The sequence below is a fragment of the Pongo abelii genome, chromosome 2, assembly GCF_028885655.2.
Source record: "Pongo abelii isolate AG06213 chromosome 2, NHGRI_mPonAbe1-v2.0_pri, whole genome shotgun sequence".
Taxonomy (NCBI): domain Eukaryota; kingdom Metazoa; phylum Chordata; class Mammalia; order Primates; family Hominidae; genus Pongo; species Pongo abelii.
The window spans coordinates 25877088-25895427 of NC_085928.1; the positions used below are offsets into that span (position 1 = coordinate 25877088).

The 18340-nt window shown below is 37.6% G+C and overlaps 1 protein-coding gene across 2 annotated transcripts in view; it reads left to right on the forward strand.

Annotated features, from left to right (window-relative positions):
• Positions 1 to 18340, forward strand: part of SLC9C1 (solute carrier family 9 member C1) — a 171138-nt gene that overhangs the window by 34366 nt on the left and 118432 nt on the right. For both annotated transcript variants that reach the window (XM_054551527.2, XM_054551525.2), the window contains 2 exons: positions 1539 to 1682; positions 2786 to 2960. In XM_054551527.2, the coding sequence (XP_054407502.2) occupies positions 1539 to 1682; positions 2786 to 2960 (319 nt within the window). The remainder of the gene's footprint in view (positions 1 to 1538; positions 1683 to 2785; positions 2961 to 18340) is intronic.

Here is an 18340-nt window from a genome sequence, read left to right on the forward strand (position 1 = left end):
TCTTAAAATTAAGTTTAAGTTGAACTTAAGGCAAAAAAACCTAAAGATCAATATTTTAAGGACAATGAGGTGCTGTGTAAAGCAAATCAGAAGAGTAAGCTGGGGCATTTGAAGAGGATTAGCAGTGTTATAAAAGAAAGTATGACCAAACTAAATGTAAGCAAGACTATGGGTGGAAAAGTGCAAATTGTGACTTGCTCAAGGGAAATCAGCTGAGAGGTGAGTAGTTATCAGCCAAAAGGAAGAGCACTTTCTGTAATGCTTCAATACATAGGGTGGAAACTTGACCTGAACCACATAATGAAAACATATGTGTTAACAAAGGCCCTGAAAGTAAACCATAATTTTTAGAGTTTTGGGACAACGTTATAGAAGATAGAATTAATTCTGGTATAAGAAGCTTAAAAGATATAGGGTCTTATAGGATTCTGGAGCACTTCAATAAAATTCCATGCCAATTACAATGGGAGTCAATTGTACTTGCACTTAGGCAAAATTAAATGGACCACAGCTGAGGGAAGAATTTAAAATGCTACACAAGTATTAGTTATATATATGGGGAATGATTCTGAAGGTTTTCCTCTCCTTCTTGCTCCAACTGTAAGCTGGATCTTCAAATATATTACTTATCTTTATTCTTCATTCCTTATAAGTTGTGATGTCTTTCTTGCCTGCATTCCTAGTACTATTGAGCCTACAACTGAAGTAGGTGATCTCTCTGAACCTCAAAGTGATTTCTAAATCATTCTATCTCCTACTTCCTTAAAAGAATCCAATTTTGAATCTCATGCCATCAGAATATACCATCTGCCTCTTGATTGTGATTATCTATAGAACTCTAAGTCGCATTCTCCATTTTGTGAAGATTTTAGTTCCTGTCTCACTGTGACTCTCCAATATTACTCTATCACCATTCTTAGTGATGTCAATATTCATACAGTTAATCCTTCTACTCCCTCACCTTTCAATTCCTGGATCTTCTCTCCTTGTATAAGTATGTCCACCACTCCTCTTTAACCACCCACTCCCACAGTTGTACAAGTAACTACTTCATAAACTCAATTGCAAGAATCTTACTATCTAAAATATGGTATGTACCAACTTCTACTCTTGAAAATAGTGGAAATCTAAGATAATACTGTTAAATCCTACTAACATCTCAAAACAACCTGTAACAGGTCCATGTTAACTCTTTAACATAGAAGGTGTATCATCTCCCATCTTTTCACTATATGCCATCTAGTACCTAAGTTCTCACAATTCTGCAACCATACTGAGACTAAAATTTGTTGATTCTATGATCTTTTACTGACCCTCACCCATCTCATATTTTCAATTCCTCTTTATCCAGGTCATTTCTTTTGTGTAAAATAATTTAATAACTTTTCATCATTTTCAGCTACAAGTCAAAGTTGTTTGTAAATGTTTTATTCATTTTTTGGTAATCATTAGCACAATGATTCACATAGATAAACCTCGTAATAAAGATGTCAAATTAATTAATTATAAATATTTTTAATTTTTTCTGAATAATGCAGATTCTGGACTTTTCTATCACGTATTGCTTTTCTCATGGTGTTTACTTTCTTTGGACTTCTAATTCCTGCACATACATATTTGTATATAAAATTTGTTGATATATACTATTCATTAAATATCTACTTCACACTGATTGTTTTAAGGTAAGAACATCATTAAAATTTTTCTATTTATAGATAATTGAGTAAGTTTGAAGGTCATCTTTTAAATAACACAAACATTTCATACCTTAGATTGAAAAATTGACTCAAACTTTCCGAGGAACATCAGCAAATAAATGCTTTGTAATTTTTTTTGGCTTTTAACTAAATTTCAAAGCAATGCAAACTCTGTAAGTTTTTTTAATTAGAAAAAAACACAATTAACATTTGACATATTTTGTCCAATGTTTTTGTAATGACATTTCATGAAGTTAAGTACCTATTATAAATAAAAATCTTGTTTTTGCTCAATATTAGATAACAAACAATTTTCTATTAATTAAAAACTATAGTTAGAAATTGCTTTTTAAAAATCATAGGGAAGCCCTCTTTGTAAATGTCTTTTTTTCTCAAATAATTTTTGTAGTTTCTTTTTCCACTGTTAAGAGGTAGAAAAAGTCTGTTCATGTAGATGAAAAGGAGATAGCATAGAGTGAGAAAACCCACCATAACTACAGTCTCATAGTTCTTTAATCTCCATTACTGAAATGGTTAACATTCTACTTCCATCTAGTTGAATTGTTGAAGTCAAGGCATCTAGTGCCAAGTAAAAGAAAATTATTTCCCAAATTATCAGATAAAATTAGTGTAAAACATAGGAATGATATATGACCGAAGGAAAAAAAATCTGGCCAATATTGTACCAATTCAGCAAGATTAAAATCTATAAACAAAAAGAAACAGAGAACATTTTCTCACTTCTTATTCATTAGATTTGTTTTTATTTGGGGTGGGGATTCAGAATTTGTGTACAACACGTCTCGAACTTTTCTTTTTCCTCCTGAAGCAGCACCACTCAAGGATGATGTAAACTTACTATGCTACTCACCTAGTAGAAAGAAACAAAGAATAATACCATTCTCTTGGCATGTCTCTCTATGGAATACCTGCTGCATTTCTTTGGTGTCATGTCAACAGTGTGTGAAAGATGTCTCATTTGTTTGAGAGTTAGGAATTCTACAAGGAGTAGATTAGAATAGAGTAGCATGAAATGGAAAGAAACTCATATGAAAGAATAACTTTGTAAAAATTGTTTTGTCTTTTAGATTTGTGACCCTTCTGTTAATGAGCCCTGTTTTGTCTCGAGTTGGTCATGAGTTCAGCTGGCGCTGGATATTCATAATGGTCTGTAGTGAAACGAAAGGGATGCCTAATATAAACATGGCCCTTCTGCTTGCCTACTCTGATCTTCATTTTGGATCTGACAAAGAAAAATCTCAAGTAAAGAAAGCTGTATTTTCTTATTTGAATATTGTATAAAACTATTACTGTGTATTTAAAATATATATTTTTTGTAGTGAGGTAGCTCAACTTCACTTGGGATGTAGGAGTGATTTAGCTATGATGGCAAGACTGGGGAGAGGAGGAACAACTGGCAACTTTCCTTCTCCCCTGAAATAGGTTTATTACAAAGATCAAAGTAATTAAAACTTATCAATCATTTAAAATAGTACCTGGTATAAAATGTTCACTCAGTAATGTTTTAATTATTTATTGCACTCAAGAGAAGTGAAAACTTTCTTATGATTGGCCCTATTGCCTTCTGTAACTTTCTGAGGCTCATTTAGTAATGCTGTGAGCCAAAACATTTTAATTGTCAGGTAAAACACTCTAAACAGTACCCTCAAACTCTGCTTAGCAGAAAATACAGGGCATAATTCTCCTTCTACCATGTGTCTGGGCAAGATAATTACAAGGCTCTGTATAAGAAAATTTCTGTGCAGATATCACAGAGCATCTGATGCTTTTATCATCTGGGTTTTTTTTAACAAAAATTCCAAATGTAAAAAGAGAAGTGGCAAAATAATCATCATGTGTCTACTTAAATAATACTCAGTCCAAATATTTAAAAAACTAATCTTTAAACTGCCTTTAAAATCAAAATTATCCGATATTGCGTGACCTCTCCCTTCTATCTATTTCTACATGCCCAAATAATCAAGATTAGTGTCATCACCATACACCTGATCAGTGTGATGGCTAACCTTGTGCACAGATCTAGGTTCTGAAATTTTCAGCTTAGCTGCTATTTGCTGTGTGGACATCAGCAAGTTTTTAATTCCCACCTCACCTCAAGTATCAGTTTCCTTACTCCAAAACAGACTTAATAGTATCAATGGTTTGCTGGTAAATATTTAACAAGTAACTTAAGTGTTGAGGTGAGCGGAAGCCCTAATTTTTAGTATTTGCCCATTTCTGTTGTGTAATCACTTCCACCAACAGAACATCAGTCAGCTCATAAACTTCCGAAATTGAACGATTAGCTCTCATGAGCTAGTAAGAGCCAGCCTAGCACACTACTTTCACAAAGCTTTATTATGAGAAACAAAAAATGTGCATAAAACACTTGGCACATTGTTTAGCATATAGCAATTGTACAATAAATACAAGCTCTGATGATGAAATTATAAGTGACAATATACTTTGCGGTAGTGTTTTAAAATAAAATTTTAGTAAGTAAAATCATTTAGTAAAATATCCTCACTAGAAGTAACTCCTTGAAAAGAAAGTAGCACTCCTTTTCTCAATTTAATCTAGCTGAACCCTACAGTTAATACTTACCCAGAGGCATTACAGTAAAGGGTTAAAAATACTAACATCAAAGATATATTGCCTTTTTAATTCTGTCTCTACTACTTATAAGTTATGTTATATTGGGAAAGTCACAGTGCCCTAGCTTCCCATCTGTGTAATTGTACAGTATTGGTAATTACCTCACAAAATTGCAGTGAAGATTAAATAAGCCTCGTATATTGTATTATAAGCCTGTTATATGTGTTAGCTCTTATTAATTTTAAACTATTTAACTAATTGGGTGGTCTTTTACCTAGAATGCAATGCACTTTAGATTGATTTAGAAACTTTTTGAAAAATATCAATGTCTGTGGAATTCTAGTCTTTACTACGATGAATAGTGGATATCAGACTTACTTTCCATAGTAAACAATTACAAAAATGTTTAAAATATATGAAGCAACTGATTTGGGGTATTGGATAAGGGACATTGCCTGGTTAGATCCTTCAGAGAAATGGAACACATAAGGAGAGTTCACATTCACTCTGATCTTTCTTCAAAAATGTTGCACAGAGAAGTGAAGGCCAAACAGGATGCAGTAAACTTACTGGGCAGAAAATACCTATATGAGAGTTTAGGGCTACTTAACTAGCTAGAATTTGGGGAGGCAGGGTATCATGGAGGGAAGAATTGTGTAGAAAAAGGAGCACCAGAAATTTAAATTCCCTTGGATCATTACTTCAATGCTAATCAAAACAAGCAGAGATTTTGCAGGAGGAGCAGCAGAAAAGAGCTGCTTGGGAGTTTTTGGCTGAATGAATATTGTAAAGGCCATCGTAAAGGATATTGAAAGGATATTGTAAAAGCTCTGGCAGATACTTGAGTTCTGACTAGTCATGGTGTATAAACCTCACTGAAAACCACATAGGTTAAGTTGTGAATCCAGAAAGACCATGTCTTAGAAATAAGAATTATGCCCTAAAGAAATGTGTATTTTAGACCCATTTGAAGAAAGACTAGAATCATACCTTAGTAGGATAATGTGATCTGCCAGTAAATTAACTGCCTGACACAAAACTCGGAAACTCTTTACAGGAAGACAATGTAATCAAGACTCTCAAGAATGTAACATCCATAATATGTAGCCTAAAATCTAATATTACTATGCATGTGAAAAAGCAGGAAAATGTGGTCTATTACTAAGAGAAAAAATTATTCAATAGAAACAACCCAAAGATGACACAGATGTTGGAACTAGCAAAACTTTTAAAAATATACTCAAGAATCTAAAGAAAAAATGGCCATAGGAAATGAAGATATGGGCTATTTCAGTGAAGAAATGGAAACCATAAAAAAATCTAAAGAAAAATTCTGGAAATAAGAAATATACAAACTAAAAATTTTCGTTACCAGCTTCATGGCAGATTGGACTGTGCAGAAGAAAAAAATAAGTTCTAAGTTAATATGTTCTACAAGAGTGAGAAAATATATGAAGCAAAAACTGATAAACCTAAAGGGAGAAATAGATAAATTATAATTGGACACTTTAATACTCCTCTATATAACTCAACAAATTATAGAACAACTAGACAGAAAATCAGCAAAGATATGAAAGAATTGAAATCATCATCGACAAATAGGATCCAATTGATGCAGAAAAAGCATTTTACAAAATGTAAAATCCATTCATGATAAAAACTTCAAAACATAAGAATAGAAGGGAATTTTCTAATGTTGATAGAGAACATCTGTAAAAAGTCTATAGGTAACAGCATAATTAATACTGAAAGACTGTTTTCCCTTTAAGATTTGGAACAATGTAAAAATGTCTACTTTTTCTTCTTGTAAAACTTTTATTTTAGGTTCAGGGATACATGTGCAGGTTTGTTATATGGGTAAATTGCATGGCATGGAAGTTTGGTGTACAGATCATTTCACCAAGGAAATAAACATAGTACCTGATAGATATTTTTTCCATTCTCACCCTCCTCCCAACCTCCACCCTCAAGTAAGCCCAGTGTCTGTTGTTTTCTTCCTTGTGTCCATGTGTACTCAATGTTTAGCTCCCACTTATAAGTGTGATATATGGTATTTGGCTTTCTGTTCTTTTGTTAGTTCACTTAAGATAATGATCTCCACCTCCATCCATGTTGCTGCAAAGGACACGAGGACATGGTCTTGGTTTATGTTTTTTGCTTTTTTTTTTTTTTTAGATAGGTAAACTCATGTCACAGTGGTTTGTTGTACAGAATATTTCATCACCCAGGTACCAAGCCTAGTACCCAATAGTTATTTTTTTTCCGATCCTCTCCCTTCTCCCATCCTTCACCTTCAAGTAGTCTCCACTATCTGTTGTTCCCTTCTTTGTGTCCATATGTTCTCATCATTTAGCTCCCACTTATAAGTAAGAACATGCAGTATTTGGTTTTCTGTTCCTGCATTAGTTTACTAAAGATAATGGCCTCCAGCTCTGTCCGTTTTCCTGCAGGACATGATCTCATTCTTTTATGTGGCTGCATAATATTCTGATATGGTTTGGCTCTGTGTCCCCACCCAAATCTCATGTTGAATTGTAATTCCCAATGTTAGGGGGAGACTGGATCATGGGGATGGATTTCCCCCTTACTGTTCTCATGATAGTGAGTGAGTTCTCATGAGATCTGGTTGTTTAAAAATGTGTAGCACTTCCCCTTTGACTCTCTCTCTCTCCTGCTCTGCCATGTGAAGATTTTACCTGCTTTTCCCCTTTGCCTTCTGCTGTGATTGTGAGTTTCCTGAGTCCTCCCCAGCCATCCTTCCTGTACACCCTGCAGAATCATGAGCCAATTAAACCTTTCTTCTTTATAAATTACTCAGTCTGGCCAGGTGTGGTGGCTCATGCCTGTAATCTCAGCACTTTAGGAGGCTGAAGTGGGTGGATCACCTGAGTTCAGGAGTTTGCGACCAGCCCAGCCAACATGATGAAACCCTGTCTCTACTAAAAATACAAATACCTGTAAAACTAAAAATAAAAATACAAATAGCCTGTGTGGTGGTGCGCACCTGTAGTCCCAGATACTCAGGAGACTGAGACATGAGAATCTCTTGAACCCTAAAGGTGGAGGTTGCAGTGAGCTGAGATTGCACTGTTGCACTCCAGCCTGGGCGACAGAGTGAGACTCCATCTCAAAAACAAAAACAAAAACAAAAAAACCCAAACAAACAAACAAACAAAAAAATCCCACCCAAGTCTCAGGTAGTTCTTGATAGCAATGTGAGACTGGACTAATACATATTCTGTGTTGTATATGTACATTTTCTTTATCCAATCTGCCATGGTGGACATTTAGGTTAATTCCATGTCTTTGCTATTTGTGAATAGTATAGGCATGCATGTGTCTTTATGGTAGAACAATTTATATTCTTTTGGGTCTATACACAGGAATGGGATTGCTGAGTCAAATGGTAATTCTGATTTTAGCTCTTTGAAGAATTGCCACACTGCTTTCCACAAAGATTGAACTAACTTACACTCCCACTAACTGTATAAGTGTTCAGTTTTCTCTGCAACTTTGCCAGCATCTGTTATTTTTTGACTTTTTAATAATAGCTATTCTGACTGGTGTGAGATGGTATCTCACAATGGTTTTGATTTGCATTACTCTAATGATCAATGATACTGAGCTTTTTAAAATATGCTTGTTAGCTGCATGTATGTCTTCTTTTAAAAACTGTCTGCTCATGTCCTTTACCTACTTTTAATGGGGTTGTTTTCTTGTAAATTTGTTTAAGTTCCTTATAAATGCTGGATATTAGACCTTTGTCAGATGCATAGTTGGCAAATATTTTCTCCCATTTTGTAGGTTTTATATTTACTCTGCTGATAGTTTCTTTTGCTGTGCAGAAACTCTTATGTTTAATTAGATCAATTTTATCAAGTTTTGCTTTTGTTGTGATTGCTTTTGGCATCTTTGTCATGAAATCTTTGCCACTATCTATGTCCAGCATGGTATTGCTTAGGTTGTCTTCCAGAGTTTTTACAGCTTTGAGTCTTACATTTAAGTCTTCAATCTATCTTGAGTTGATTTTCTTATGTAGTGTAAGGAGGGGGTCCAGTTTCCACCTTCTGTATATGGCTAGCTAGTTATCCCAAAACCATTTATTGAATAGGGAGTCCTTTCCCTATTGCTTCTTTTTGACAGCCTTGTCAAAGATAAGATGGTTGTAGGTGTGCAGCCTTATTTCGGGGCCCTCTCTTCTACTCTGTTGGTATAAATGTCTGTTTTTGTACCAGTACCCATGCAGTTTTGATTACTGTAGCCCTGTTGGACATTTTGAAGTCAGGTAACGTGATGCCTCCAACTTTTTTCTTTCTGCTTAGTATTACCTTGGCTATTTGGGCTCTTTTTGGTTCCATATGAATTTTAAAATAGATTTTTCTAGTTCTGTGAATGTCATTATTAGTTTGATAGTAATAGCATTCAATTTGTAAATTCTTTGGGGCAGTATGTCCACTTTAATGATATTGATTCTTCCTATCCATGAACATGGATTATTTTCCATTCATTTGTGTCATCTCTGATTTCACTGGGCAGCATTTTGTAATTCTCATTGTAGAGATTTTTTACCTCACTGGTTAGCTATATTCTTAGGTATTATTTGGGCAATTGTGAATGGGATTGAATTCCTGATTTGGATCTTGGCTTGGTTGGTGGTGGTGCATAAGAATGCTGATGAATTTTGTATGATGATTTTGTATCCTGAAACTTTGCTGAAGCTGTTTACCAGTTGATGGAGATTTGGGCCAACTGTGGGGTTTTCTAGATACAGAATCATGTCATCTGCAAATAAGGATAATTTGACTTCTTTTCCTATTTGGATACACTTTATTTCTTTCTCTTGCCTGATTGACCTGGCCAGGACTTCCAATACTATAATGAGTAGGACTGGTGAGAGAGGGCATCCTTGTCTTGTGCCAGTATTCAAGAAGAATGCATCTAGCCTTTGCCTACTCAGTATGATATTGGCTGTGGGTTTGTCATAAAGGGCTGTTATTATTTTGAGGTATGGTCCTTCAATACCTAGTAGATTGAGAGTTTTTAACAGGAAGAGATGTAGAATTTTATCAAAGTCTTTTCTGCATCTATGGAGATCATCATATAGTTTGTCTTAACTTCTGTTCTGATCAATCACATTTGTTTATTTGCATATATTGAACCAACCTTGCATCCCAATCAAGCCTACTTGATTGTGGTGGCTTAGCTTTTCCATGTGCTGCTGGATTTTGGTTTACTAGTATTTTGTTGAGGATTTTTGCATCAATGTTCATCAAGAATATTGGCCTCAAGTTTTCTTTTTTGTTGTTTCTCTGCCAGGTTTTGATATTAGGATGATGCTAGCCTCATAGAATGATTTGGGGAGGAGTTTTTCCTCCTCTGTTTTTTGGAATAGTTTAAGTAGAAATGGTACCAACTCTTCTTTGTGTATCTGGTAGAATTAGGCTGTGAATTTGTCTGGTCCATGGCTTTTTTTTGGTTGGTCTATTTGTTACTGATTCAATTTGGGAACTCATTACTGGCCTGTTCAGGGAAACACTTTCTTCCTGGTTGAGGCTTGGAAAGATGTATGTGTCTAGGAACTTATCCATCTCTTCTAAGTTTTCTAGTTTGTGTGCATAGGGGTGTTCATAGTAGTCTCTGATGGTTATTTGTATTTTTGTGGGGTCAGTGGTAGCGTACACTTTGTCATTTCTAATTGGGCTTATTTGAATGTTCTCTTCTTTATTAGTCTAGCTAGAAGCTTATCTGTCTTATTAATTTTTTCAGAAATAAAAAGAACCACTGCATCCATTGATCTTTTGAATGATTTTTTTTTGTGTGTTTTGATCTCCTTGGCTCAGCTCTGATTTTGGTTATTTCTTATCTTCTGCTAGCTTTGGGGTTGGTTTGCTCTTGCTTCTCTAGTTCTTTTAGTTGTGATTTTAGGTTGTTAATTTGAGATCTTTCTTTTTGATTTGGGCATTTCATGATATAAATTTCTCTCTTGACATTGCCTTAGCTGTGTCCCAGAAATTCTAGTATGTTGTCTTTTTGTTCATATTAGTTTTGAAGAACTTCTTGATTTCTGCCTTTATTTTATTATTTACCCAAAACTCATTAAGAAGCAGGTTGTTTAATTTCCATATAATTGGATGGTTTTGAGTAGTTTTTTAGCCTTAATTTCTGTTTTTATTGTGCTGTGATCTTGGAGTGTGTTCAGTATGATTTTTTTCTATTGCATTTGCTGAGGATTGTTTTATGTTTGATTGTGTGGTTGATTTTAGACTTTTTGCCATGTGGTGATGAGAAGAATGTATATTCTGTTGTTTTTTGATGGAGAATTCTATAGAGGTCCATAAGGTCCATTTGGTCCAATGCTGAGTTCAGATCCTGAATATCTTTGTTCATTTTCTGCCTTAATGATATGTTTACTACTGTCCGTGGAGTGTGAAAGTCTCCCTCTATTCTTGTGTGGGAGTATAAGTCTCTTTGTAGGTCTCTAAGAACTTCGTTTATGAATCTCAGTGCTCCTCTGTTAGGTGCATTAATATTTAGTATAGTTAGGTCTTCTTATTGAATTGAACCCTTTACCATTGTGTAATGCCCTTCTTTGTGTTTTTAAAAATTTTGTTGTTTTAAAGTCTGTTTTGTCTGCAAATAGGATTGTTTAACTCCTGCTTTTTTTCTGTTTTCCATTTGCTTGGAAAATATTTTTTTTGAGCCTATGGGTGTTACTGCAGATGAGAGGGGTCTCTCGAAGACAGCACACCATTGGCTCTTGGTTCTTTATCCAGCTTGCTGCTCTCTGTCTTTTAAATGGGGCATTTAACCCATTTATGGTCAAGGTTATTATTGATATGTGTGGATTTGATCTTGCCATTGTGTTGTTAGCTGGTTATTATGTCAGTTTGTTTGTATAGTTGCTTTATTGTGTCACTAGTCTGTGTATTTATGTGTGTTTTTGTGTTGGCTGTCAGTGACCTTTCCTTTCTATATTTAGTGCTTCTTTACAGATCTCTTGTAAGGCAAGTCTGTTGGTAACCAACTCCTTCAGTATTTGCTTATTTGAAATAAAAAAAAATTTCTTTCATGTTCACTTAGGAAGCTTAGTTTGGATGGATATGAAATTATTGGTTGAAGATTTTTTGTCTAAGAATGTTGAATATAAGCCCCCAGTCACTTCTGGCTTGTAGGATTTCTACTGAGAGATCCACTGTTAGCCTGATGGGGTTCCTTTTGTAGGTGACCTGCCCTTTCTCTCTAGCTGCCTTTAATTTTCTTTTCTTCATTTTGATATTGTAAAATCTGATGATTGTGTGTCTTGGGGATGATCTTCTTGTATAGAATCTTGCAAGGGTTCTCTGTATTTCCTGAATTTGACTGTTGGCCTCTCTAGCAAGTTTGGAGAAGTTTCATGAACAATTTTCTGAAATATGTCTTTTAGGTTGTTTGTTTGCTTTCTCCTTATTCCTTGCAGGGATGCCAATAATTTGTAGTTTTACCTCTTTACGTAATCCCATATTTTTCAGAAGTATTGTTTAACCTTTTTCATTCTTTTTTCCTTTTTATATGACTGTCTTATTTCATGGATCAAGCCTTCAAGTTCCAAGATTCTTTCCTCATCTTGGTTTATTCTGCTGTTAATACTGGAGATAACCTTGTGGAATTTTTGTAGTGTGCTTTTCAGCTCTATCAGATCAGATCTGTGTATCATTTTATTGTGATTCTTAGCTTCCTTGGATTGGTTTTGCCATTCTTCTGAATCTTGATGATATTCATTACTATCCACATTCTGAATTCTATTTCTGTTATCTCAGCCAATTCATCCTGGTTAAGAACTCATGTTGGAAAACTAGTGGGGTTATTTGGAGGACATAAGACACTGGCCATTTGAGTTGACAGAGTTCTTGCATTGGTTCTTTCTCATCTCTGTGTTTGGGTGTCCCTTTAGCTGTGGTGCAGATTGAGTGCAGTCAGTAGAATTCTTTTCTGAATGTTTTCACTGGGCCAAGGCTTTGTGCAGCGTCTTTATTTGTAAATGACTTCTTGTCTTTGGTTTCACAGGGCGGATATGTTAGTGAGGTATTTTTGGTGTTGAAACTTTGTGGTGTGAACCAGTAGGTGGTGGTTAGGTATTGTGGTCAGTTGGTGGGCTCTTGCTTGGTCACATGGCTCCCCTACATTTCCTCACAGTTGCAGCCATGCTCTCTGTCAATGCCCTGAACATGTGGGCTCGTTTCCTACTTGAGTGCTGGCTGTAGATCACAAATTGGCACTCCAAGGCTGCCTATCACAGCTCTTGTGTGATCTCACTGTTGCCTTCCCCAACTTGGAGGCAACAGTGGAAAGGACCTTAGCAGTGGTTGTGGATGAAGGTCTTTTGCCTGTCTGCTGGGGGCTCTACCCCAGAGAGATGCAGGTGAGTAATCATTCAGTGCAATTGTCCAGAATGCGGGATCTGTGCTGTGGGCCCAAGCTTAGTGAGGAGATATAGGTTTAAGGGCCCACATAACAGTCTGGTTACTTTTTCATAAGGATGCTGTGGTATGCTGGTAGTCATCTCCAGTCCCTAGTCTCCTCAGATTTTCCAGGACCTGAAGTTATCACTAGTGATGGCTGTGAAACAGAAAAATGGTGGCCTGCCCCTCCCCCTCCCTTTGGGAGCTCCAGCCCAGGGAGGTACATACATTTTGCCAGCCTGAACACACCAGCAGGAGGTGGCTGGAGTCTCCACTTGGTAGATCCCGCCTACTGCGGAGGAATGGGATCATGGACCCACTTGAAAAAGCAGTCTGGCCTATTTTCCCAAGGGCAGCAGTGCTTTGCTGGCAGTTCACTCCAGTTCCTGGTCACCTTGGACTCTCTAAAGCCTGAAGGCAACAATGGCTAAGGCTACTAAACAGCAAAGATGGCAGTCCACTCCACCTTCTGAGAGCTCCATCCCAGAGAGTTTTGAAATTGCTGCAGACCAGAAAACACCAGCAGGGGTGGCTGGAGACCCCAATCAGGATGTCCCATCCAGTGAGAAGGATCAAAATCAGGAACCTGCATAAAAAGGCATTCTGGCTGCTTTTTCATAGAGCAATTGTGCTGTTCCGGGGGTCTGCTTGAACCTCCAGTTGCTTCACACTCTCCAAAGCCTAAAGGCCACCATGCTGAAGTTGAGAAACAGCAAAGATGGTGGCCTACCTCTCCCTCTGGTAGCCCCATCCCAGGGAGGTTGGAAACTGCTGCTGACCAGAAAACACTGGTGGGGGTGGTTGTAGACTGTGGTCAGGAAATTCTGCCTGATGAAGAGAACTAAGATCTGGGACCCATGTGAAAATGCAGTCTGGCTGTTTATCCATAGAGCAGCTGCACTGTTCTGGGGGACTTTTCCAGTCCCTAGTCACCTCAGAATCCCTAGAGCTCAAAGGCAACAATGGCTAAGGCTGCGTAACAGCAAAAATGGTGGCCTATCCCTCCCACAGGGACCTCCATCCCAGGGAGGCTGGGAACCACTGCAACCCAGAAAACACTGGCTAGGGTGCCTGGAGAGCCCAGTTTGCAGTCTGACATGCAGAGCTACATGGAATATTAGCAGAGCAGCCACTCATATGGAGCCCTGGGCACTTTAGATACCTGGGCTTCCCAGCAAAAGTGGCAGCAATTTGAGCAAAGTTGGGGGTTAGACCCCTGTCCATACCTCTAGGAAAGGAGATAATTCAGGGGGCTGACCCAAAAGTTGCAAAGATCCATGGGAGAAGCATGGATACCCAGAATCACTCATTCACTCACCAGCCCAGAGAGGAGAAGCATGATATCACGGACCTGTGTAAAAAAGCAAGCCGGCTACTCTTCCATAGGGCAGCTGCGCTAAAGGCAACAATGGCTAAGGCTATGAAACAGCAAAGATGGTAGCTTGCACCTCCCTCTCAGAGCTTGGTCTCAGGGAGGTGTAATGCTGCTACTGGTGGATGACTGAAGTTTCAAGCAGTGGGTCTTATCCCAGGAGATGCCATGGGAGTGATGCCTGTAGACCATTGCTACTCAGGCCCCCTGGATCACCTCCTTTCCTACAGTACGTTCAAGAGTCTAATCTCTGACTTTGCTGAAGTTGCAACCACTTTTTCTGGGAACCCCAAGTATCTGAACCACCTAGGGCTCCACGTGTGCCTGGATGGCTGCTCTGCTAAGACTCCATGTTAGACTGAAGGCCCTGATGGAGTCGGTTCATGAGGGGATTTCCTGACCTGAGGGTTGCAAAGATCCATGGGAGAAGAATGGTTGCCCGGAATCAGTCACTCACACGTCACTTCCCTGTGTAGGGGAGGCTCCCCTGACTCTGTGTCACTCCTAGGTGGGTGGTCATCCTGCCTTGATTTTCCTTGTTCTCTGTGGGTCAAGTTTTTTGCTTTATGAATCCCAATGTGTGTACCTGGATGTTTCAGCTGAAAATGCTGTATTTACTCACCCCTTCTATTTCTCTCCATGATAGAGGTGCATACTAGCTGCTTCTAGCCAGCCATCTTGGTCATTTTCCCAATCTTGTTCTTTTTATGACTGCATAGTATTCCATGGTGTATATGTACCACATTTTCTTTATCCAGTCTACAATTGATGGGCATTTTGCTTGATTTCATGTATTTACTCTTATGAATAGTGCTGTGATGAACATACACATGCATATGTCTTTATGGTAGAACAATTTATATTCTCTTAGATATATACCCAATAATGGGATTGCTGGGTCGAATGGTAGTTCCAAGTTCTTTGAGAAGTCACCAAACTGCTTTCCACTGTGGCTGCCTTAATTTACATTTCCACCAGCAGTATATAACTGTCCCTTTTTCTCTGCAAACTTGCCAGCACCTGTTATTTCTTGACTTTTTAGTAATAGCCAGTCTGACTGGTGTGAGGTGGCATCTCATTGTGGTTTTGATTTGCACTTCTCTGGTGATAGCGATTTTCACATGTTTCACGTGGGTGTTGGCCATCTATATGTCTACATTCTTCTTTTTTGAGTTGTGAAAAACCGTAGAAACAACACGTGCTGGAGAGGATGTGGAGAAATAGAACACTTTTACACTGTTGGTGGGACTATAGACTAATTCAACCATTGTGGAAGTCGGTGTGGCGATTCCTCAGGGATCTAGAACTAGAAATACCATTTGACCCAGCCATCCCATTACTGGGTGTATACCCAAAGGATTATAAAACATGCTGCTATAAAGACACATGCACACATATGTTTATTGTGGCACTATTCACAATCGCAAAGACTTGGAACCAACCCAAATGTCCAACAATGATAGACTGGATTAAGAAAATGTGGCACATATACACCGTGGAATACTATGCAGCCATAAAAAATGATGAGTTCATGTCCTTTGTAGGGACATGAATGAAGCTGGAAACCATCATTCTCAGCAAACTATTGCAAGGACAAAAAACCAAACACCGCATGTTCTCACTCATAGGTGGGAATTGAACAATGAGAACACATGGACACAGGAAGGGGAACATCACACATCGGGGACTGTTGTGGGGTGGGGGGAGGGGGGAGGGATAGCATTAAGAGATATACCTAATGCTAAATGACGAGTTAATGGGTGCAGCACACCAACATGGCACATGTATACATATGTAACAAACCTGCACTTTGTGCACGCGTACCCTAAAACTTAAAGTATAATTTAAAAAACCCATAGAAAACATCAATGAAACCAGAAGTTGGTTATTTGAAACAATAAATAAGATTGATAGGTTGCTAGCTAGACTAATAAAGAATAAAAGAGACTATCCAAATAAACACAATCAGAAATGACTTAGAGGACATTACCACCAACCCCACAGAAATACAAGAATCCCTCAGAAACTGTTGTGAACACCTCTGCACACAAACTAGAAAACCTACAAGAAATAGATAAATTATTGGAAACAACAAACTCCCAAGATTAAACCAGGAATAAATTGAAACCTTAAGCAGACCAATAACGAGTTCCAAAATTGATTCTGCATCTAATAACCTACCAACCAGAAAAAGCCCAAAAAAATTCATAGCTGAATTGTACTATAAAGAGCTGGTACCATTTCTACTAAAACTATTCCAAAAAATTGAGAATAGACTCCTCTCTAACTTATACTATGAGGCCAGCATCATCCTAATACCAAAACCTGGCAGAGCTAGCAGAGACACAACAGAAAAATAAAACTTCGGGCCAATATTCTTGAAGAATATAGATGCAAAAATCCTCAACAAAATGCTGACAAACCCAGTCCAGCAACAAATCAAAACGCTAATCTACCCATGATCTAGTAGGCTTTATCCTTTGGATGCCAGGTAGATTCAATACATACAAATAAGTAAATGTGATTTATCACATAAACAGAACTAAAAACTAGAATCGTGATTACTTCAATAGATGCAGAAAAGGCTTTTGATAAAATCCAACATTACTTCACATTCAAAACCCTTAAAAATCTAGACATTGAAGGAAGATACCTCAAAATAAGAAGAGCCCTCTAAGACAAGCCCAGAGCCAACATCATACAGAATCAGAAAAAGCTGGAAGCATTCCCCTTGAGAACTGGAACAAAACAATGATGCCCATTTTCACCATTCCTGTTCAACACAGTTCTGAGAGTCCTACCCAGAGCAATCAGGCAAGAGAAGGAAATAAAAGGCACCTAAATAAGAAGAGATTAAGTAAAACTATCTCTGTGTGCAGAAGATACGATTTTATACATAGAAAACTTTTTGTGAAATAGAGTTTGAAGAAAACTACTTTAATCTGATAGAGGGGATTTATTTAAAAAGAAAAACTTAAAAACTTAATGATAAGTGACACTTAATGGTTGAATACTGAATACTTTCCCCTAAGTTTCAAATAAGAGCAAATATATCTGCTTTCTTCATTTTTGTGGAACATTATGCTCAATGTCCTACCTCAGGCAATAGGGAGAAAAAAGGCACACAAATTGGTAGATACTAAATAACCAGTAGAACTAATAAGTGAATTTGGCAAAATCATGAAATTCATGTTCAGTATACAAAACTAAACTATATTTTTATATACTAGCAACAAACAAACAGAAAAATGAAATAAAGAACATAATAATAGCATCAAAAACATGTCATAGTAACAAAAATAATGAAATACGTGTGTATCAGTTATCATTATCTATGGCTATGTAAAAAATTGTCCCAAAATTCAGTGGCTTGAAACAGGAAACATTTATTATCTCAGTTTCTGTGAGTCAAGAATATGAGTATAAATTAACTGAGTGCCTCTGATTGTTTCTTTCATAAACTTGCATTTAAGCATAAATTGGGAGTGCAGCCATCAAAAGGCCCAACTGGGGCTAGAGAATCTGCTTCTAAGCTGATTGTGTGGTTTTGTTGACAAGATTCAGTTGTTTGAAGGCAGTGAACTAAGGGCTTTAGTTTCTTGTTGACTCTTGGCCAGAAGCCTCCTTGTCATTTGGACCTCTCCATAGGTCAGCGTGCAATGTGGTAGCTGGCTTCTCTCAGAATGAATAAGCAAGAGAGCTAGAGAGAGCAAACCCTCGACAGAAGCCACAGTCTTTTTATAACCTAATTTTTCAAGTCACTTCCCATTACTTCTTCATATTCTATTTATTAGAAGTGAGTCAATACGTCTAGTCCATATTTAAGATGACTAAGTATCTGGCTCATGCCTGTAATCCCAGCACTTTGGGAGGCCAAGGCAGGCAGATCACAAGGTCAGGAGATCGAGACCATCCTGGCTAACACAGTAAAACCGCGTCTCTACTAAAAATACAAAAAATTAGCTGGGCGTGGTGGCAGGTGCCTGTAGTCCCAGCTACTCGGGAGGCTGAGGCAGAAGAATGGTGTGAACCCAGGAGGCCAGGAGTGCCACTGCACTCCAGCCTGGGCGACAGAGCGAGATTCCGTCTCAAAAAAAAAAAAATAATAAGATGACTAAGTATCTAATATCAACAGTATATTTCAGCGTGTGAGATACACACACACACACACACTCAGAGTAAACTGAGTACCACTTTATATTTTCTCTTCCAGAGTGAGATGTATGCAGTCTGTGGCC